Source organism: Lutjanus erythropterus, chromosome 12 (assembly GCF_056507025.1).
Source record: "Lutjanus erythropterus isolate fLutEry1 chromosome 12, fLutEry1.hap2, whole genome shotgun sequence".
Lineage (NCBI taxonomy): Eukaryota > Metazoa > Chordata > Actinopteri > Lutjaniformes > Lutjanidae > Lutjanus > Lutjanus erythropterus.
This window is the reverse complement of record NC_139328.1, coordinates 35779277-35803050: the sequence shown is the minus strand read 5'-3', so window position 1 is coordinate 35803050 and position 23774 is coordinate 35779277. Positions and strand designations below refer to the sequence as shown.

Below are 23774 nucleotides of genomic sequence, written 5' to 3'. Positions count from 1 at the left end.
AGCAAGTGTTTAATGCAGTCAGCAGTAATCACTGTGTCATTACCACTTAGAGTGAACCTGAAGATGTGATTGGTGCTCTTCTTCCAGTTTTTCTCCATCTAGTAAGTGAGAATTCTGCTGCTTGCTGATGCATTCTGGGAAACACTTGACAGTGGAGGATCACAATATCCATTTTATTCAAAAATGTCAGCCCACACAGACGTTGCTGAGTTCACAGTGGAGAAATCATTCTTGACAGATTTCAGCATACACTAAATCTGTAAGTACGAGATATATTAAGTGATGATTTTACTGTATGTTCTTTGTTCTACTTCTTGTCTTCAATTAAACCAAAAGAAATTCTCCCTTCATCACCACTCTTCTAAATAATATTTACTCTAATTAAAATAGCAATCTGTTTAAATATAATTTATTTGCAACTGTTTCAGAGTTTTAAATTTCACATTGGTGCATTCCAACAATGACACACTGCATTAACATTTTTAAAAGAATGGTCAAAATCAAAGCAGCAGAGACAACATATACTTTTTTCTCCCTAGAATAAGCCAAACTCCAAAAACTCTCAAACCTGCAATTTCTAACTCAGTGCGCCTGTGACTAGCACCCATCTGTCAGGTTCTAAACGCCCTCCTGTACACCCAGCTCTGCACTTAGATTTTATGACACAGCTTTGCAAAGCTCCTCCAGAGCCACAGAAGATGTTCTACATCTGTCACTCCACCTGATGCATGAGCTTTGAATTTAAAATAGGTGGTGTGCCGTAATATTTCTACAACATGTTCTTGATATTACAAAAAACAAAAGTATCTATGACTTTATTTAATCTTCTATTCCACTTGAAATAACACAGATAAGATGGTGCATCTAAATTTACAGTAAGTTAACTCTTAGCATGGCCACAATTACATATTCGCTCAGATTTCCTCAGATGTTACACAGTGACCAAAGACACTTTTAAGATTCAGTGACTCAATGGTGAGAATAAACAGAGCTTTGTAAACAGAATCTCTTCAAAACTGAGAACAAATATCATAGCAATTTAGTTCAGTCATGGTTTCAGTTAGAGGTCACTGTTGGTATTAACATTTGCTGACTGATGTGCTGCCTGTGTTTTGCAGCCTCCATAGATGAACAAAAAAAATCTAAAGTATTCTGACAAATTTTAAACCAATATGGACTCTTATGTGACTCTCAAATTAGTGTCCAGAGGCACTCTGCCAGGGGGTCTGTGAAACTTTTGCTGAGTTTTTTTTTTTTTTTTTCAAAAGGCTTCAGTTCAACAAATAACATTTAAAATTATAAATCGAATACATTAGTTTCAAATCCAGTCAAGCACATGTGACTAGAGCTGCAACCATTAATTGATTAATCAGTAGGTCTATTTTCTATTATTTATATTTTCTATTTCTATATAATTCTGATTTTTATTTTATGTGTGCATCTAGAGTGAAACACACTTTTGATGTGTGTGTTTATACTAATATCTAATATTTTCCCAATATATCTCTCTTTGTTCTTTCACCTAATTATGTAGGAGTGTAACAAATAGGCCACATACAAATAGATAAGGGGTCCCAGGTATATTTTCTATTTTGTGAGGGGTCTTTGGCTGAGCAAAAATTGAGAACCTTTGTCCTGTCGTACAGCAAATGTGCAGCAGTTGTGTTCTCTGTATGTCCACAGTTTTCCTGCAGAGGACACCATTACGCCTCAAATGCGTCACATGTCTGCATGGAGCCCTCAAACCTCATATGACAGTGACAGACGGTTCTTCTACTGGCTTTAGCACCCATTTGTATTGTTACCGTATAAAAAATAGTTCTAGTCATCCAGTATATAGAAGGGTGACTTTTGGTGAAAACAGCACTGTCTTTTACGACTATTTGTTGTAGGGCTGGGGGCGTTCACGTAGAGCACGTGAAGGCATCATTTGTTCAACGTGCGTTAGTGTTTGTCTCTCCGCCCCGACGGTAACTGACAGCAGCAGAGCAGCACGCATCTGTGTGACAGACGGAGCAGCAACATGAAGCACAACAGTTTGCCTCGAATTTTTGTCATTGTCGTCTGCGCGGTGGTTTTTGTCGCCGTGTTAGTGATTAACGCTTTGGCGGGAGCGGGCAGAGGTGAGTTAAAACTAACAACAAAAACGTCACTCGTTTTCTCTGGTGTTTTTCAGTGCGCGAGAGCTGAATTTGAAGTTCTGGCGTTCCGATGTTCTGAATTCTCAGCTCACTTTACGCTACATTGTAACACGTTAAATGTGGTAAAACATTCATATATGAAGCCTAAACTGCTTTGTTTTGTCCTTCGCTTATACAACTGTGTTTTCAGTGGTTACGAAACCGTTTTAGTGGGAGGAGGGAAGTTAATGTTCGATGGCTGGCAGCTAATTAACTATTATGTGATGTCCCTGGACGCTGCTCGACTTAAACAATGAGGAATTATTTCCATGACCGTCTAACCTGAACTTAATGAATAGGTTCGGCTACTAGTTGCGTAATTAACTCGTTATATAAAAAGTAGGAGAACAAAAGAACTTTTTATATGAAGAGCTGGCGTTTTGTTACCGTACATTAATTTAAAGATGCTCCCAAACTTAAATAAAACGACCTTTTTCTCACTTTCCTCAAACTCATAGTTACTGCGGTTAATCTTTGCACCTAAATTCTATGCAACACTAGAGTTGACTATAGTTTATGGTGCTTACAGCGTTAAAAAGTAACCTCAGAAATCAGCAGCAATCAACCGAAAATCACTGTGAATAGTTTTTAATTAGAGTTACTTTCTACCAAAAGATGTAGAAAGAAGTAAAAGAATGTTAACGGGAGTTTCTGTGGGTTTGTATCAGTGCCTGTGGTTCCCACACTCTCTGCTGCTCTTGGATGGAGAAAAAAAAAAGTCCTCTTTAAAAGGAAAAAGTGCCTCAATCTCTGGTCAGGGTGTGGCATCCAAATCTAAATCTAGACTCTCAAATACTTGGCCTCCTGGACTGCGCACTTTTTCTTCCTTTACTGTATTCCTACTATTGTACTATCCCATCCATTTATTAAAGATGTTCAACTCACTCCAGGGCCTACAATTACATGTTTTATGCCACACCGAGGATCTATGAGACAACTGATGTCTTTGGACCATCCAGAGGAACAGGCAGTGTGTTTACATGCTCTTTAGCAGTGAATAACTATTAAGGTTACATACTAAAGTGCTGTATGTTTTTGAGCAGGTTTGGGAACAGATTACATGTAATGGGATTATGTAATCTGGATACAAAAAAAAGTAACTGTGTTCCAATACAGTCACAAATAAAAGAGAAAAAATGGACATCATTTAGATTACAGTTTTAAAATAAAGAATGATATACCACCATGCACAGTGACAACATGCTTCACTGGGTGAAAATTTCACAATGTTTTGTGTTTAAATCAATCAATCAATAAATAAATTGTACATAACATAGGAAGGAACAGCTGGACAAACTAATAAACCTAACAACCAACATAAAACACGGCATCAATTGACTATTAATTTAACATGCATCTATTTTGATAATGGATTAGTTATTTAGACGTTGTTGTTTTTTTTAAGGAAAGGATCTCTGATTTCAACTTCTTAAATGTGAATATTTTCTGGTTTCGGAATATTTTTAAGTTGTGGTCAAACAAGACATTTGAGGACGTCACTTTGAGCTTTGATCAACATTTTTCACAATTTTCTGACATTTTATGGACCAAACAAATTATTGATTAATTCAGAAAATAATAAAACAATAAAAACACTATATTAAGCTAAATATTGTCACCATATGTTATGAAAAGTAACAGAAAGTACTCAGGTTACATTATGTTACGTTCGATTGCGTTACTGACTACATTCTTTTTAAAGGCAATTCGTAACTATTAGCATACGTTTTTTAAGTATTTCCATTTTATGCAATTTTCTATATCTACACTACATTTTTACATTTAGGAAGTATTTACTCCACTACATTTATCTGTCAGCTTTAGCTACTGTTGCTATTTCAGATTCAAGTTTTCATAAAAATAAAAGATAAGCTTGTAAAATACAGTGTTTAAGTCTAATTCAGTGGTTCCCAGTGTTTTTGGCTCTTGACTCCTTACATCAAAGCACTGTCTAGTTTAAGGTTGTTCCAGGTATCAAAAATGCCTCCAGTACAGCCTAATATTTTTTCTGGGGTATCAGAGAGTAGCGGCGTCCTCTTTCAGGGTTAATAAGTTACATTTGTGCCAATTTGTTTATCCTGAGCCAGGCCATATAACAATAAAAACATGCATATCACACCCATACAAGGTTAATAATATACAGCTGTTCATAATCAGCGGTGTGGAGTAATAATGTACAAATACTTGTTTGTACTGGACCAGAGTTTTTAGGTATCTCTATTTGAGTATTTATTTGTCTGACAACTTTATACTTTAACTCCCTGCATTTCAACACAAATATCTGTTCTTTCTACTCCTTATGTTTTCAAAACAGGCTTCTTTAGTATCCAAATGGATAGAAAAATAATTCATGACGAGTTCAAAACTAACATGTAACAAGATGAAAAACAGTGTAAAAGATGTAACAAAATGAAACAGACAAGAAGAGAGTCGACTACAGAGAAAAGGCATCTAGTAAGTCTGTCAGCTGCCTGTGAGAGGCTTTATATCACTACAGAGTGATTTTTAGACCCAAAAGGGCACATCTACATTCAAAGAACTTTGAGAACCAGCCTCTGCTGTGGCTCAACAAACTGATTTGCTTGCAGCATTTCAGAGCCTGAACTTTTTCACAGTAAAGAAGTGCCATCAGTTTTGGTACTCTACTTTTAGCAGTATCTGTACTTATACTTGAGTAAAGGATATGTGTTTTTGCCACTTCTATCCCCTGATATCAGATTTGTACTCAATTTTGACCTATATGCAAAGTTCAGACATCAGAATCAGCATTGGGAAGGGAAAATATGGCACTGAAGCATCTTGAGTCTAGTAGGGTGTCCTTATCACATGTCTGAGTTATCAGCAGGTCCAGCAAACACAGAGATTTACCCTCTCTTTATAGTGAGGTACTTTAGTGCTGTAGAGACGCCCTGGTCTAAATATCTTGTTCCTCAAATGAAAGAAAACATGTTTGTTTGGTACGGACTCCAACAAATGTCACATCATCCTGATTTTAATATATCTTTTTGTTGTTGTTGTTGTTGTTGTTGTTTTTCCAGTAAAAAGTAAAAATTGCAATGCAAAAAGATCTTTCCCACTAATCGTATTGCGCATCACAACTGCAATTTCAGACTTTGTTGCCATATCATTACCATTAATAATCCACAAGCTGCACTTTTTCATGGTCTGAGTGAGGCATCTTAGTTCCAGTGTAAGAAAATCTTATTCAGCATTCAGTCATTTTTTAGACAATAGTTTTCATGCAACCATGGAGTCACAGTTTGTTTGGCCCCTTCCTGTTTCCACATGACCATGCCCCCGTGTTTCTGTCTTCTTTTTTCCAGGTCCATTCCATACCACTACAGGTAACGTGTCGGGCCGCTATGACACAGGCATCACTCCAGCTGGGTGGACCTTCTCTATCTGGGGTGTCATCTACACCTGGCTCACCCTCATGGTCATATACATCACTACATACGTGTTCAGAGGGTGAGCTAACAGCATATAGCAACAGTCACACTAGATATTTACTCTTGCATATTTAAGCTGACTGGCGTGACTGAGCAACTTGCAGTTGAAACTGATCCTTGTCTCTCTGTGAATAGGTACTGGGCTCAATATCTGCTGCCATACGGCTTCTATTTTTGCTGGCTGTCCAACCTGGTGCTGAACGTGACCTGGCTGCTGCTGTGGGACAGAGAGTATGTCTTCTACTTCTACTTCTTATGTACAGCAAAACAAAAAGAGTCAAGAGTGTAATGTGACTTAGGGTTAGTGAGGGAGAGGGCAGGCCTGTGAGGAAGAGGAGGAGCGAGACTGAGGAGGGGTAGAGATACCCTGAAATGAACCAGAAGTAAGTACTAACAGCTGTTTACATTTCAGCTGTGGTGTATTACCATTTAGAGGAGGAGGGATTGAAGACAGTGCAAGCATTTAGGCATAAGAACAGTAATTTATATGTGTATTTATGAAGGAAATCCTTCTTAAAGCTTTAGTTCATCAGAAAAAAGAGATTTGTCCTATAGTTTTCTGCCTACAACCCGTACTATCCTATAAAGGCATAATATGCAACCTTTTCCTAAAAAACATAGACTCATATGAACATGATTCCTTTCAATTGTCACTTATGATCTATAAGAAGTGTGTGGTGTTGTCTGTACCTACTGAGACTCTGCCCCAGGCCTGTATTTCCTCATTTTCTCATAGTTTTGCTGTGTCAGTTTTTGACATCCTGGGAATGAGACTTAACAATCAACTATCTTTCTGGTGCATTTAGGAACAGGTCAGGCAAATCCTATTCTTTCTATCCCTCCTCCTTTTCTCTTTCTTTCCCTCTTATACATCTCTTAGTAAAAATCACCACAGTCTCGGAACGTATGAGACATCCTGGTTTTGAGCCACCCATGGGAAGAAGGAAGTCTGTCCTTTTCATGATTAAAAGTTCTGTTTTCTCTGTCTACTTTTCTCTTTTTATAGCACGCCATATGAAATTACTTTTCTCTGACTCACTTATTCCTCTGACTGTCCTCTCTCCTCTCGGCTCTCTCCTCTGTGTGTGTGTGTGTGTGTGTGTGTGTGTGTGTGTGTGTGTGTGTGTGTGTGTGTGTGTGTGTGTGTGTGTGTGTGTGTGTGTGTATGTGTGTGTGTGTATCTCACTCACTGACTGGAGTCACAGTGCTTATCAAAATGCAGCGATGTGATTGGCAGAGTAGCATCACGTGAGACAATTTATAACGCACAATTGGTCTGTTGGTTTCCTGGGCCACTAAACCAGTGCTGAAAAGGCCAGAAAAGCTGGGATAGTTAAAATAGAAACTCTTCGTTTAAGCTTTAATAATTTGTCTTCTTTTCAGAAAAAAACATGAGATGTGTTATAATCAGTTATTATTATTTTACAAGTGGATTTGTTGCACTTTTTATTCTTATCTGCGAATATAATTAGTTGGATCTTGATTTGATATTTAGTCTTTAGTAATAGCTTTTGGGTTAGGTGCTGAAACATGATCATCAATATATATGTGTGAAATAAGAGGGAGGCCTTGTGGAAGTCCTCGCAGTACTGTTCAGTAGGTGATGATGATTGTGACTATCATGTAAAGCCGCTGGTATGTTGTTGAAGAATCTGTAAAAATAGAATGTATCATGTGGTATGTTACGACTGACACATACCAAGGTTTTAGATAGACTTAGTAGTGAAGGTGAATGATTATTTCAGGCAAATTTAATATATTAGCTTTGTCTGAAATGTCTGCATGAAATAAAACAATTGTCATTCATCCTGCTGATATGATGCATTTATGGTCCCTCTCTCTTTTTCTCTCTGCCCTGCAGGATGATGCTGGCTGCTCTGGTGGTATTAATCATGATAGCAGTTACCAACTACGGTGCTTTGTTCTTCTGTTGCTATGCCACTGATTACTACGGACTCTGGTTAAAAACATACCATCGCAAAGACCTGTGCTGTCTCAGAGTACTGGTATGATACAGTGTGTGTGGATGGACATTGCTGATGAAAAGTCTCATTACAAAAAAAAAAAACACATACGCACTCTGTCCCCTGTGAATGATGTCATCTTTGTGCTTCCACATGTTAATGTGTTCAGCTCCAGAATGGATTGGCTCTCTACACCACATGGACGTCCATCGCCTCCCTGATCAACTTCACATTGGTTCTCCAGCTGTGGGGTGTGGCCAAGAGCACAGCAGCGACGGCTTCTCTCTGCATCCTGTTTGGAGAGATCATGGCATGGTAAGCTCTGATTGGACGAGGATAAATGGGTTGGAATTAGGTCATTTGTAAGGCAAGGACACTTATAGACTGGCCTACAAACTTATAAATCACTCATTCTTGAGAAGTGGGACGAAACCATATTTTGAGGTTTTGATTTTTACTCTTCAGTCATGATGGAAAATATATTTTAAAAGATCAAACTCTTGGTTATCAAACCTTATTACGGGCCATCCTCCTACTGACTTAAATGTAGACGTCAACTAAGCTGACATCTGACAGAGATGACAAAATGTTTTTAATATCACATCACAGAGTGAGCAGCCATTTTCTCTCTGTCTCTCAATGCTAATGGAAATACACATTTTTAAACCATAATTCTTATTTAGCTTTGATTTAGAAGATCTACAGAGTTGACATGTTTAGGTTGAGACATATCTGCTAGCAATATTACTGAATTAATTTATCAAAAAAAAAATAGAACATTTACCAGTGCCTGAGCAGTGTTCCTGCCTTTTTAAACCAGGAAGTGAGACAGGGGTCTTGTCCCTTATCTGGGATAAACTTTTAAGGACAAACATTTTAAATCACAATGATTATAATAGCACATATTTATACTTATAATTTTAGTTTAGTAGGTATTGTTAGTTGTTGTTTGAAGTTTTGTTGAAGTTCAAGAATAAGTGAAAAGTTAGTTAGGCATTGCAGCCACAATGTAGTGAAACAAGCCCAAAAACAACGGTGCAATAAGTGATCAGTGTATGAAGGCAAAACAGTATGACAATTATGTGATAATTTGCCTGATCAATCACAATTAATACAAACACAGTGTTATACTGTAAACCATTAACTGTGACTAGCAGCAGACAACATCACACAGCATTACACCTCATACTTGAGCAGGTATCAAGTGTTTCTTAAGTGGTGACAAAATATTAAAACTCCACATACAGCAGTTTGAATTCAACAGAGGCTCCCTGTGCTCTTCGGACAAAATATTAAGCCAAACTTCCTTTAGGAGATACGACATGTTAACAATTACTTGCATGAAAAAACTCTAGAATCACAAGATGAAAGGTCTCATATGTCTACAGTCTTCTTGTCAATTCAGCATCAACATAATCCATAAAGATAAACTGTATTTCTGTATAAACTTGTCATCTCAGCTCCCTGCCAGCCTCAGCTATTTTAGTGGGAGGAGACAGTGGGAATGAGAGGTCAAGAATTCAAATGTCTCACTAAAATACAAGCTGGTTAGTGGATCAGATGAATTAAACACAGCCTGTTTGACTATGGTGTAATTCCTGTCCTGTGGGCATTTCAAAAAGTAGACAAGCGACAAACTGACCATTTGATGCTAGCAGATGAATCAGCTTTTAGTTCTGACAATGAACACTGTTATCATATATCCATTACTTAGTGTTTTGAACTAAAAATTCTTTGTGCTGTAGCAGCTGAAGGTATGATCCCATTCTCTTTTTTATGACTGTAAGAACATACTGGTGAAAAATCTGAATAATGGTCATATTTTTTTGCTGCCAGGGAAAGCTTCAGTGCAGAAATACTGGTGACAGTATCAGCCTTTGATTTTCTCAACCAAGTCAACAGAAACATTAACGTCCAGTAGATTCTACAGATGGTTGATTGCTTTGTCTCTGTGTGCAGGTACATCCTTGAGAACTGGGTGCTGGACCGCTGGGTGCGTAACATCCTGACAGTGTACCCTGTGGTGATCGTGGCTCTGGTTGGAAACATCGTGAGACATTTTCACCCTGAGGATCCCACGATAAATTCTATATTCATGAGTAAGTGCTACCACAACTGTGACTTCACCAGCACCACATCTACGTTCATGTTCATAGCAACAAGCTAACAGTTTTTGACATTTATGGTGAAGCCTGAGCGAACAGGTTATGAACAGAATGGACAGGGCCAAACAAATGAAATGGAATTTATTCAATGAATCAAGAGAGTCTGAACACCAAAGGAGGTCATCAATCGTTGTTGTATTTAGAATAAAAATCATAGTGTGTTGCCTTACTGTATTCCATAAAATAATTGACATTTTTAAACTTGAAGTTCTGGTTGCTGACCCAGTCATTCACTGTTGCATTTTGTTCCCTCTTCTTCTGTTGCGTCCTGTCAGTCATTCTGCTGGTGGTAGCGTGCGTCCTGCTGGTGTTCCGAATCTGTAGCGTTGCCTGGAGAAACACCTGGCGGCCTCTCCTCTCTCCAGGCTCTGCACGGCTGATGATCTCACCCCTCGACGGCAGCAAATTCAAGATGTTTGCTTAAACAATGGGAAGTATTTCAGTGCCTCCCTGTCCCACTACCGCCTTTAAACTGTCGGCGTAGACCCACTTTTGTTTACATTTTCACACAAGCCACTGCAGTGCTCAAGGATAAATCTGCCAGTTTTAGAATGAGGTTTTTACGCTTGTGATAGTGTTTAACTTGTCATGGATAATAACTGTTTCTTCCAATAGAATATTTGAAATAGGCTTGAAAGAGAAAGAAAGGGGAAGTGTTAAGAGTCTGCTCTTAAGACTATTCAACAATGCTTTCATATCTCAAACACTTTGCTTGAAATACTAATAAACTGCAACTGTTTGCACTACTTTCCATTAATATTGTCTGTATGTAAAGCACTTTTTATACAAATGCATGCATATGGTTTGAGTATCGTGTTTTGTACTACTATTTTAAGGTAGTTTTATTATTGCATTTGTGGCTTTTTTCATTTTCTATCCATATAGTTACAATAGATATACTGTCAGTATATGTTGGCTTTTTGACAGTGTCATTTGATTAAATGAAGTTATCTTTTCTAAAAGTAATTAAGAGATTGAATTCATTCTGAATTTCCAAATAAAGCAGTTTTTTCACATCTAACACAGTCTGGTTTCCTAAAAATTTGTAAAAAAAAACAAAAAAAAACACTATATGGCTCATGTGTATAGCAGAATACAGTATGTTTCCCCACCGTGAAAGAAATCACTTAAATGGAGACAGTGTTAACTGGGAACAGACCTGAAGATTAGTGAAACCCACAAAGGTTAAACATCTCACACTAAAAGAGAGAAAGAAGTGCAAATTAAAGGACTGAGTAAATGCAGAGGCACTGTCACTAATGGATTAATACCTTCATCTAACAAGGTTCCTTACAAGTGATACAAGAGAATAAACTTAATTTAATTTGGCTACTGCAGGAAACTACTGTGAAAGAAAACAACAAAAGTTACATTGTTATGGGCCTTAAATGTGTTATTTGCCTGTTTTTCACCAGTATAGAGTGGTTGTACCATTTCAGTGACCTTTCCATTTGGTTCATTGTCATTCCGTCGTGTCAAACATTCAATGAAATAGTGGGTTTATTTGTCTTTGTATGTCGTCTGGTTCAAGAGTTATGAAAATCGTCACATTTTGCCACTCACTAAACATCTGCTGGAGCCCATAGGCCATAAGTTGATCTAGCAAAAAGTCTTTACTAGACACCATTGGGGTCCTAAAAAACAGGTTCCAAAAATTGTGATGTGGGTACATGGGAACCTGTTTCTCCCAGTACTACTACTACTACTACTGTATTTTGACCATACAGTTGATAAAGAGGAACCTTGAAATATGTGGACAAACTGACAGATCGCTGCATCTGACAGCAGAAGTATAAGGAGACATTTCAAGTTCTGCTTCATTCCAGCTTGGTACTTGAACTGCCAGTGTATATTTAACTGTTGTTTAGAAAATGACATGAATAGTGTGTTGACTACACCAAAGATTGCCTAATAGTGGCTACAATAAGCTACTATAATACCAGGACAAATAATGCTGTTCATTTGACAGCAAAGGAATTCGCTATTTCCTCTTTCAAAAGTTATATAGTCTTGGTTCATGGCCAAAATATGTGTGAGGGAAGTATAATCAAATTAGATTGCTTATGCCTCAAGTTTCCATTCCTCATTTTCTTCTCTTTTCTGTCGGGTTACCTCTATTAACCTGACAGGGCAAGAAAAAATGGCAGAGAATTTCAGTATAGGTGAAGGAACAGAGGTTAGGCAGACAGATACAATTCAATGGGACAGGTTGCAGGTAAGGAGAAGGTTGTGTGGCAAAGATGAAATTAAAAAACGCAAAAAGACTGGGTTGAAGAAATGAAGGTATCAGAAGATGTGTTTATAACAGTGGCCCTCAGGCTGTCTGAGGGGCAGTGGTGAGAAAATAAAAAGGGCACCAGCTGTATGCAGTGGGGCAACAGCACACAGAAAACTTGTGTGCATTTATGTTGAAACAGTTTCAAATGCTGATTCGATTAGTACACCTCTGTGATAAAGAAGGCACACAGAAGCTGACACATTTTCTAACATGTAGGGCAACAGTTTTCTCCACTGGAGGGGAACCCTAGACCAGCGCACTTTATCATATTTTATTTACCATGAGGGCATCCATGCAAACATGAACATATTCTAGTGCTTCAATCACTTCCCCGACTCCCATTCCAATGAAAAAAAAAAAAAAAAGGTGCTGAAATAAAGCAAATATAAAAATGTTACAATAAATGCGTAGACAGCTCTTGATTCGTGGGCAGCCTTTGTGTCTTAGCCTCTATGTCGTCCTGCAGTTGGCTGATTTAGTGAGCCAAGAGAGGAACTTCCTCTTCTTCTAGTTTGTCTCTTCAGGGTCTGTCAGTGTAAGTGGCTCTGTAACAGTCTGTGTAGAGAAAACCCTCTTCCCTGGCTTATACTCAATCCAGCTGGGTTAGCTCTCTTTTTAGCTCTGCTTCCTCTTCTTCGATTGGGGATGTTGAGGTTATATGGTGACTCATCTCTAAGCTTTGGCTTGGCCCCAAAGCTCTCAGCGGGCCTGAAGTGGTTCGTGATCTCTTTGACTATGAGGCAGCAGGCCAACAGTGCATTCTGAACATCCTCCTTTAGGGCACCTTCAGTTTTTCCCATGTGTCTTTGCCTCCTGTTGCAGCAAGAAGTAGATATGCTCCACCATCTCCTTTTCAAATACCTGGTTCCTCTGATGCTGTGGTCTGCAAATGTATTTATCGCAACCTTTAAAAAGTTCCACCAGGAAACATCAGATCACCAAAGTTCAGTCAGTGACCAGATTACATTTTACAGGTTCACAGTCTGAAGCCATGTGCTACATGGTATTTTTGTGTGGAAAAATGTATAAATTTGTATATATTGTAATTCAGTTTTAGCTTTTCTTTTGTCTACATAGTCTTATAACTATTTATAATATTATGTGGCATTATACATATTCAAATAGCCTAGGTTGTGCTGAAAAAAATGATATCAGTTACTTATCTTACAGTACTGAATGTATACAATAATTTAAATAGTAAGAGATTCAAGGTACTAGTATTTATATAATTTTAAAAAGTGGCCAGACTGCAGAGGGTAATGACTATATGTCACTTTACAGTTCCCCCCGCACCATCTTTTAATCATTTTCAAAATGTGTTTTTGACAAGCCTAACACATGCACAACTGTTATTGGAGCACAGAGCAAAAAGGGGCGGGGCTTACGAAGGATGAATTCTTGCATAATAGGGCTTTAAATGACTATGGTGCACATGTGTTTTGTGCTCTAAAATAACTTGTTTTGAATTTATACATCAGTGAAACTCACTGGCTTACAATACCAAGGAGGCAGATCCAGAAAGAAACAGCAACATAATCAAACACCACGAATCTGGCCTTCTTTTCTGTACTTATGAGTTAGTGGCAACACTGAGGATTTGTAGTTTGCAGATATAATCACATGTTGTAGGTTGTTAAAACATAGTTTGATCACTTTGTTTTTTCATTTCTATTCACTTTGAGTACCCATCTGTCTTTATTTAGTATATGAATGAACGCTCGTGTTGTCATCAGCTTTTAAAGCTCCAGCAAAATGTTTCTGACATCAACACTGAATCAGATGTGGAAGGGCTGCTGGGTAAATTAATCTAATGGTTCAGTTGCTTTGTTTTGTTTGCTTTGTTTTTCTGCCCTCTACTGGTCATAATTATTTAATAACATTTATATTTTCATCAAATTATTACCCTTTTGCATTACTTTCAAGTTTGAGGTAAAACATCATCTCTGATATCACTGACTGAGGAGTTTAATGTGCTTTAAGGTTTCACCCCAATAAGTTTCACACGATCTCTTAACATTTAGATTTTTCTGTAAGCAAATAAATGAGTGGCACATCAACATCTGGGTTCATTTCCTTTCAGATATAATACAATCTCTTCCTCTCTTTTCAGACATCATGGTATTTGTGCCTTTTATTCATTGTTACATATCAATAAAAATGAGAACATATAGAAAAACAAAACCCTGAAACCAGTGGGGGCATCTTGCAAGTGGTATAGAATTTTTTAAGGTTTTTATTCTTTGCTTTGCCCTCCAGGTAGCACACAATGGACAAGTAATTTCACAGTCTTTGTTCACTGTAAAAAAGAAAAAAAAAAAAAAAAAGATAAAATTTAGAAACTCAAAATTTCAAGGCAACTTACTGCAATAAGCTTTTGAGTTTTGAGCCCAACTCAAACTCTTTAAGTTAGAAAAAAAAAAGTTTTATCAACTACTAATCTGTTTTTGAGATAATGAGATAATAATAATTAGGTAACATTCAATCTTTGAGTTTGAGGGGAAAAAAATTCTATTTCAAAACCTTTTAAGTAAATTAGTTGAAGTGAAAGTGAATGACAGTTAATATTTTAATATTATCAATTAAAACTTTCATTTTCAGGCACTAAATATTGATAATTACAGATAGGGTTCATAACTCACTGTGAACAATTTTTGAAATACAATTATTTTTGCGTTTATAAAACTCAAGGCTTATCTAATGAAGATAAGCAAATTACCTCAACTGAAGAATATAGATCAGCAAAAAGAAATTTTTGAAAAATCAGTTTTAGAAAAGTGTCTATCCTTGTGGTTTGACATTTGAAAAAACAATCAAAATGTGGGCCATTATCAATATGTGCGATGATGGGAAGAGGGATAAAAATGCTGTTCAGTCTCACATGAAGTGAAACACCTGGTCACCCTAGTAATATCTACACCAAACAAACCAATATCAGTACTTAACATGACACAATATTAGGAGTTCTTCTTAGTAAAGCAATATACGTATAGAATATAGAAACATGGGCTCTACTTTGAATCCTCTTTCCTGTACACCACGGTCCAGTCCGTTAGGTGGCGTTAATAAAGACGTACGCTGGTTTAACAAACACCAACGAGGAAGTAGAAGAGGAAGTGAGGAAGTAAGGAAGTGGTCGCGCTGCTGGAAACTGGACAGTGCAGCTGCTGGTATTTGCTGTTCATAACGCTTCATTCTGCGTTAAATAGTCTTTATTACCGTGTCCAACATGTCTAAATGTAATGACAGCAAGTTCAGAAAAGTAGACGTTGATGAATACGACGACAACAAGTTTGTGGACGAGGAGGACAGCGGAGAGAACCAGGGAGGTCCGGACGAGGCAGAAGTGGACTCTCTGCTCAGACAATATCCTTTAAGTTCTTCTTCATGAAAGTAAACTGGTTCTAAAGTTACACGAGCTCAGACAGACACGGCGCGAGCCACCCGGAACAGCAGCTAGCAGCGAGCTAACCTTAGGGCTAACCGTACAGGATATGTTTAGCTAGCTGAGGGCTAAAAGAAGGCACAGTATTGTATATTTAGTCTAAGTTCCAGTTTCGCAGACTGTTTTTATATATATTCTTTTAACCGTTGTATGGTGTTATGTGAGACATATTTATTAGGCTTTGGGTTCGCGGTTTGCAGGAAATTTCCGCTGAGTAGATGTCAAAGTGACGTTTCCGGGTGTCAGTTCACAGGAGGGTGTGGTCGCTGACTTTTCAGGGTTTAGCGTTTAAAGCGTTAGCAAGTGATGTAATCAGACGTGTTTTTGTGTGTGTGTCATAATACCTAACATCAGTGCTCTTTAATTATCCAGTGCAGTTTACGTACTAATTAGTAGTTAGTTATTATTAGTAGTGCATTCATGTGGTGTCGAAATAATAGGAAAAATTATTTCCCGACTGTGAAAATTCACCTGAACGCCCCCTCCAATCGGAGAAAAATTGACTTGGCTTTTGTGAAGTTCTGAGAGATATTATAAGTAACTACTTATATGTGGTTTTCTGTGTTTTTCATAGTTGAGATTGAAATTGATCATAAGTTGGTCAGATGTTAATTTCTGATTTCACCTTAATTTAATAAGTAAGGATTTAATCTTTAAAACAGAAGCATCCTTGTGTTTAAGCTCCTGTGCTTCACTGGTGGCTTTTATTCAGCAGTAATGTGCTCCAGGTGTTGAGTTTCTTTGTCAAGAGCTTAAAAATTCAGCAAGTATTTTCAAGCTGCAGCTTTTCTTTGTTAGGATGTAGATTTAATCAGTCCCTCCAGGATTTCCCTAGCTTTTTTTGGTGGGATTGTTGCGACCTAAAATGCCTGATTTCCCAGCAGCCTTTCTAAAAAAATTGTGATCCTTGTTGCGATGTTCTTATGGGTTTCTTGTAATGAAACTGCAGGAGCAAATAAAAGTTGCAAAGAAATGTTGTTTTTCAGGGGAGTGGGTGGGGTATCATTCGTTAAAACTCAAAGGCAGCTTGTTCTGAGAATTAAACCACACAATGCTATGAGCATTCTACGTAACCTTACCAAAACGGCTCAGGATTAGAAAAAAACAAAATCTGCGTCATGTGTAAATGAAGAAGTGCACCTGCGGGAACTCTTTCAGGAGCTCACATTCAGTCAGAAAAAACAAGCACAGAATTGTAAAATATAAAAGTGTACATGCATTGATCAAATATCAATAATGATGACAAACCTCTTTAGCATAATAGCATAATCAATAGCATAAAAGTATCCCATGATGATTGGACAAAATTGCAAGGCTGTGCAGAATTCATAGTGATTTTTACTTATTAAAAACACACAAATGTCATGAATATGTTAACTGGAAGTGCGCGCAGCAGTGATGCAAACAGTTCCTCTTATGTGTTTGTGTTTATTTAGCCAAAAATATAAATGTGTATGCATGTGTTTCCTGTGGAACTGTGTTGTCCTTAACTGTTGTTTTGCAAGGGGAACATGAATGGAGCTCTCGTCGCTGCGCTAAAGAATCCTCCAATCAACAACAAGAACCAGAATGCCAAGGTATCAGTATTTGTCTTTGTAATAAGTGTAATAATACAGTCAGAAGGTGCTGACAGAGGAAATCCTCTATACTTTGACTGACAATGTTCTTCATCTTTCTGTCTATTATTGTCTTCTATCTCTGGATGGCTGCCATTCATCAGTCAACTTATTTGAAGTGTTAATTATCTCCACCAGCCAGAAGGCTTCAGCAGGAGGGAAAGCCAAGTCACTGAGCTCCACGTTGTTTGATGTACAGTTTCCTCCCTCTGTGTGTGCAGGACCGAGCAGAGGCCATGGTGGTCAAAGTGCTGAGCAGTTTTAAGAGCAGCGACATAGAGAAGGCCGTGGGCTCTCTGGACCGAGCTGATGTGGACCTGCTGATGAAATACATCTACAGAGGCTTCGAGAAACCCTCGGACAACAGCAGCGCTGTGCTGCTGCAGTGGCATGAAAAGGTATGTCCTGTAGTTGGTGTGAGTAAAGAGAAAGCAAATGAAAATCACTTTTGTATGAACAAACTGTGCATTGTCGTGTAAGAGTATTAAGAAGAATGGTCATTCATTCTGTTGCATTGTAAACTTGAGATGGTAAAATCAGCTGGTCAGATGTTAATGTTGAACTCACTGTTCAAAATCTGATGAACATTTCATTAGAAAGTTAGTGTAAAACAATAATCATTGTGTCTTCTGCGTTGTTTTTAACCATCCAGCCAAAAAATCTCTAAATGTAAAAATTAGGTCTCAAAGTCATGAAAAAATGAGTGGTTCTCTGCTCTGAAACACTGGGGGGGTGTCCACTCCGCTCTCTCAGTGTCAAACACCACTAGAAACATGGACACCTGAAACATGGACGCTCCATCGAGTAAATTTATTGGACATGTCCAGACATGTCTGAGCCACTAGAGCCAGAGGATGGTGACAGGATGGTATTATTTTCTTCTGTGTCGGGTTGTTGGACAGAAATGAATTGCTGGGCTGATTGGACCGAAAGAATCGCTGAAGGTACGTTGATAACTGACCATTACAGAGGATGAGGTGGTGTCTTAATGCCCCATGTGTGGTGGAAAGTAAAATTACTGGGAAGACTGATTGACCAAACAAACACAAATGAGATAAAAGTTCATTAAGTCTCCTCAAGGACTTTCCATTGGACCATTTGCAAAAATAGGCTGGTATTATTGTTCTGTATTTTTGTTTGAGATAGACCAAAATCAACAATCACTTTGCTCCTGTCAGTGTATTTTTCTGCACATTTTGAAGGATCACATTTTAAAAGCAAACAGCAAAATTCTTCCTCAACTTTGCAGAGGTATTTACACATGTTGAGGTGGTTGTTGCTTTTTTCTAGAGTTAATTCTATTAATATGAGATGCACACAGTGTTTCTGAATTAGTTTTGAAGTAATGAACATTGAACTCAAATGACTGATAAGCTGTTTTCATGTCTATCAGTCTCCTCATGTCTCTGTAACAGGTCCACGATGTTCCACACAGATCTGATGGAACCTTCCTCACATTAATACATGAAAATTTTTCCTTTCTACATTGTTTTTCACTTCGCCAACCTGTTGTGTATTTCAATGAACCAACTCAGTTACAGTTCAAGAAACACAGCTGTCAGTCCATCTGTCAATACTGTTTGACTTCTCTACCCCGCCCATTCTTCCTACTAAAGATGTGATTTAAAAAAGGCTCACAAATATATAGTTTAATTTTTATAATAGTGCATTTGTTGGGGACTATTTTCAGCAGTGGATTAATCCACATTTGGTGTTCTAGTGAGTATTTGGGGCTGCAGGATGGTGTGTGTGGGACTGAATCAAAATAAACTACAGTGTGTGTGTTCATGGTGATGAAGGAACATGTCAGCCAGTGCAGCAGTGTGACTCACTGATGTGTTTCTAATATTTTTGGACATCAGTGGAGCTTTGTGGCTCAGAGGAAGAAAACAGATGAGGCTTTGATACACATAGAACACTTGTTAGCGGATACATTCACTGTCAAGCTTGATGTTATCATGGGATTTGATTGATGACGATGAAGAAAAAGACTTCTCCTTTTAGTATAATAGGGAAGAACTGGTTTGCCAGTGGATGATGTTTTACCATCATCATTTTCTCAGCAGCTGCCTTTGAATTTCATCTGTAATCAGGGTTAACAGGTCTGCATTTTTTCCACAGAATTGGGCTACTTCTGAAGTGTACTCGCAGGATGAATTTTTGTCGGGCTTGGTTGGGAAGACTTATTTTGCAGGGAAATTACATGAATTATACCTATAAATCACATCCATGTTGGAAATTAAATAATTTATTTCTACCAAAAAACTACCAAACTGACCCCAGTTGCACTAACAGGAGCTAAGCTATGTTGGTCTTAACTTGGCATTCTAAGTCCACCCTATTAATTAGACCAATTGCACCATCTAGACTTAAGATTTCTTCTTGCTAAGACTGGGTGTAAATTTTATGCTTAGTCAGGAGCAGGGTTAAAGCGATAGTTCACCCAAAAATGAAATTTCACTCAATATCTATTCACCCCTGTGCTGATGTGAGGATGGGTGAAGATCTCCAGTTCACAAAACACTCCTGGAGCTGCAGCAGAAAACAGTGTTGCAGCCAAATCCAGTACAGTTGAAGTGAATGGTGACCAGTTTTAAAATGTAAAAAAAAGAACACAACTGGAGATCTTCACCCATCCTCACATCAGCACAGGGGTGAGTAGATATTGAGTGAAATTTCATTTTTGGGTGAACTATCACTTTAAAGTCAAGTCTAGCCTCATTATTACAGATGTTCAGCCTCTAGTCAAAGGTAGCTTATATTCTGTGCTATGAATGCTCAAAGAGACGAGTAATTCAACAGAACTGTGTTGAAAATGAAAGAAATACAGGTCAGACATTAAAGTCAGACATAAGAATTACATAAGATTTCCAGAATTTACAAAAGGCCTAATTAATTAAGAATTTGTTGTTAGCAGTGCTTTACATTTATTAAGTTTCTCCTCACGCAGCAACTCAAATTTGCACAATTTTTTTTAAGGTAGTCTGGGGATATTATGGTTACTGCAACTGTCCATCTATTTTATCTGAACAACTATTTATGCCTTTTTGTTAAGTTCACTGTTTGTTTTGCTTGACAGTCAGACTTTTGTTGAGCTGGCTGCACAGCTCTAGTAGTTATCTTACCTCACTGTGAGGTGAAATTGTGTTTTCTTTATCTTTGATCCTCCAGAACATATATGCAAATTATCAATGATTTGCAACAAATCAGCAAGACAGAGGAATACTGTTAATAATGTATTCTAGAAACACATACAGCTACAAAATAGGCATAGTACTGTGAAGACTGGGCATAGTTAAGACTAGGCTTAAGTCTGGTTGGTGCAACTGGCGTAAAGTCTAGGGCTGCAGCTTACGATTACTCGGTCAGTTATTTTTGTAGTTAGTTGAAAATGGTGATAAATCCCACAGCCTAAGGTGACGTCTTCTAATGTCTTTAGAATGTCTTTTTCTTTTTAGATCACAACCCAAAGATATTCAGTTTACTGTCATAAAGGAGAAGAGAAACCAAAAAACATTCACATTTAAGAAGCTGAAATCAGAGAATGTTGACTTTTCTTCTAACAAAAATGACTCAAAAGTCAAAAGTTGTATTTGACGATTAATTTAATAATTGATTACTCGTTGCAGCTCTAGTTGAGTCCAGACCGGTCTTAACTAAGACCGACCTAGCAGTTAGGACTGGGCTTAGTAAAGACCAGTTGGTGCAGCCCATTCCAGGACCTGTAAACACACAAAAATAAAATGGTTTTGTGGTTTTGGACTTGTTTTGTTACACAGATCAGGCAACCCTGTCTGTAATAAACAAGTTTGTTGTCTGCTGTGTCTGCTGCAGTACACTAGATCTGCTGTCTGCCTTTAATGTGTGTGTGTATGTGTGTGTTTGTGTGCCCTCAGGTCCTGGCAGTGGGAGGAGTGGGCTCCATAGTTCGAGTCCTGACTGCCAGGAAGACTGTCTGATCGTTCCCGAACCCACAGAGTCCATCTGTTAACAGACGTTAATCGATACTCTGGCCAAACACGAGACCTCCGGAGCTGAGCACAGGGATGAGCTTCTTCTGTTTCTGTTTCTGGACATGATCCCCGTTTATTTTTATACTGAAGCTGAGCGTCTTTCCTCTTTTTCTTCTGCATTCACTCTTTTCAATCACTCCTCTGGGATTCAGAAGTGCTGGCAGGGAGGCGGGGAGGTGCTGGCACCTCAGACTGTCTGCGTCTGCCAGCCACGCAGAGAGAACAGACACATTTCAGACGCTTCACTCGGACACATTCTCTCCAAAGCAGCTCTCCACGCTCCTTTCAAACTGCTTCACAGCTGCTCTGATGCCTCTGCTGGCTCCCTCTAACATCGCTCCCCTCTCCTCCTCCTCCTCCTCCTCCTCCTCCTCCTCCTCCTCCTCCTCTTCTCTGAAGCTTCTGACTCATCCAGGTTGAGGAAATGGAAAAGATTGTTTTTGGATGGACCGTCATAGACTGCTGACCTGTCCAGGGTGTTTCCCTGCCTTTTGCCTAGTGCATGCTGGGATTGGAGTTCTTTTCCCCCCTTATCATTCTAACTTTGTTCATTTTCTATTTTTTTTCTACTTATACCACATTGTTGTGTGTAACCTGACTTTCAGGTGACACTGCTTATATTGTTTTTTATGAAATGAACAACAAAAATAAATAAAGTGCTAAACCTGAGTATTAACTGATTACGTTCCTGTCCTGTTACTTTAAAAAGTCACAGCTCAAATGAGCTTTTTCCTGTGTAATTAAAGTGATAACAGTGAGGCACATTTGTGCAGACAGGTTTAGTGACAGGTGAAGTCAGTGTAGTGTCTGCTTAGATGTGTGGACAACTGATTGAGATGCATCATTCTGTGTGGTTGATGGTACACAAATTAAACACTGTACTGCACTTCATAGAAATGTTTTAATGAGTAAAATCTCAGACATTTTCAAGATAACACACACACACAATATATATATATATTGTTTGCCTGGTTATTAAAGAAGAATATTAGGACCAGGAGTGAGGGAAAAATGAGGCCATGTCAACTCAAAATGGTATTTCAACTTTGTTATTCTCAGCATTCAGACTTCATTCAACATTTTTATTTTACCCTTGGCATTTTGACTTGAGAAATGAAAAATTTAAAAACTCTTCCTCTTCACATTTTTTCCTCATGCCTGACCTTCATACTCTGCAGTAGAATGATTTTGAGAAGAGTTAAAACTACTTGACTTTATTGTCAACATTTCAACTTTATTCAACATTTATATTTATTTTTCACACTTCAACTTAACTGAACATTTTGACTTTATTAAACATTTTGATTTTACTGTCGACCCCCCCGCCCCCCCAAATGCCTGGCCCAAATACTCAAAGTTCAAAGTTATTCCTGGAATGCAAAATAAAATATAATTTTTCTTCTTTTGCCCGGCCCCAATATTCTTTTTCTTATTCTCCAAATTCAACTTGATCATTTCTCGTTGTATTGCAAGTTCAGTTGAATACGGAGAGGCATGTATGAAATACAGATTGAAGTAATTTTATACTCCTAGTTGATAGAGAGGAAGTGCAGAGATACTGTCAGCTTATTGTTTATGACGTGGAGATCAGACAGTGAGAGCAGAAGAACCAACACACTATGTTCCCTGTTGATCACACAGATTCAGGTTTATTGTCCAAACAGAAAGATGCAGTATACGGGTTCCACACACACAGACACCTAATCAGACACACGGAGCAAATGAGACGGAGTGAAGCTTCTACACCTCTGACACACTCCTACCAGGGCAGTTCAGTTTGTCAAACCTGTTGCTTTCTCTTTTCTAAAACTAGAAATACAATCCTTTTATGGTGTCAGCTACACTGGCATTAAAAGTATTGATAGATTGAACTGAGTTGGCACACTGACGAGTAGAACAGGAAATAAATTCAAATGTGAAAGTTCCCTCTTGACTAAATAGTAGTTTGACAAAATAATCAGAACTCAAGATCCACTCATCTTTTTTAATAGACAACTGAGCAAACAACATCTGTTGATGGAAGCTTTTGTTGAAGTAACAGAAATGATTTGGATCATGAGGAGCAGGTGAAGGTTAGTGGTAGTTTCTAGGTTTAGGAAACTGTAGTACATTCTCACAAATATTAACTGAACTGAATCCAGTGAAATATTTATCCAGAAATGTGACAAACTGCTCTGATTATCTGATCACCTGACTGAATATCGTGGATGTGAAGCCTTTTATCTTTTTATTCGCTCACTACCGTAACCATCAGCTGACTGCCCCATGAAATGTTGAGAATAAATGGGTTATGCACTGTTAAATATGTAGCATGAGAATGACAAGAAAGGAAAATGTTTCCAGCTTCTGACCTAAAAAACATCTCACTTCATAACAGCAGGCCTTTGTGTCACTGTGAGCCCTGACAGGTTGTACTGAGGGATTCTTCACACCTGATATGGGCTGTCAACACACACACTGATTCATCCAGTCACTCATGATTAGTGTATCTGCCCCCTTGTGGTCGGTCGCAGCACGTTCGCCGACATGACCTCACTGTCCATCACCATAAGGAGCTTCATACATGCAAACGTAAAAAAAAAAAGATGCTCCTCATGTTTTCCTCACACACAGATTGGACCGGTGCATGGTCGAGCCCACAGAGTTAAAAAGAGCAGCATCATGTTG

The 23774-nt window shown here is 38.2% G+C and overlaps 2 protein-coding genes across 2 annotated transcripts; both read left to right on the top strand.

Annotated features, from left to right (window-relative positions):
- Nucleotides 1-1962: 1962 nt before the first annotated feature.
- LOC146318411 (uncharacterized) lies at nucleotides 1963-10779 on the top strand. The gene is made up of 7 exons (XM_084733050.1): nucleotides 1963-2123; nucleotides 5504-5648; nucleotides 5765-5860; nucleotides 7491-7635; nucleotides 7763-7908; nucleotides 9553-9692; nucleotides 10034-10779. Exons 1-7 carry the CDS (start codon nucleotides 2024-2026, stop codon nucleotides 10180-10182), a joined length of 921 nt encoding a protein of 306 aa, XP_084589176.1. The 5' UTR covers nucleotides 1963-2023; the 3' UTR covers nucleotides 10183-10779.
- A 4349-nt stretch (nucleotides 10780-15128) lies between these two features.
- Nucleotides 15129-21787, top strand: LOC146318410 (actin-related protein 2/3 complex subunit 5-A-like). The gene is made up of 4 exons (XM_084732524.1): nucleotides 15129-15399; nucleotides 16983-17055; nucleotides 17316-17492; nucleotides 20991-21787. Exons 1-4 carry the CDS (start codon nucleotides 15263-15265, stop codon nucleotides 21051-21053), a joined length of 450 nt encoding a protein of 149 aa, XP_084588650.1. The 5' UTR covers nucleotides 15129-15262; the 3' UTR covers nucleotides 21054-21787.
- The last annotated feature ends 1987 nt before the right edge of the window (nucleotides 21788-23774 follow it).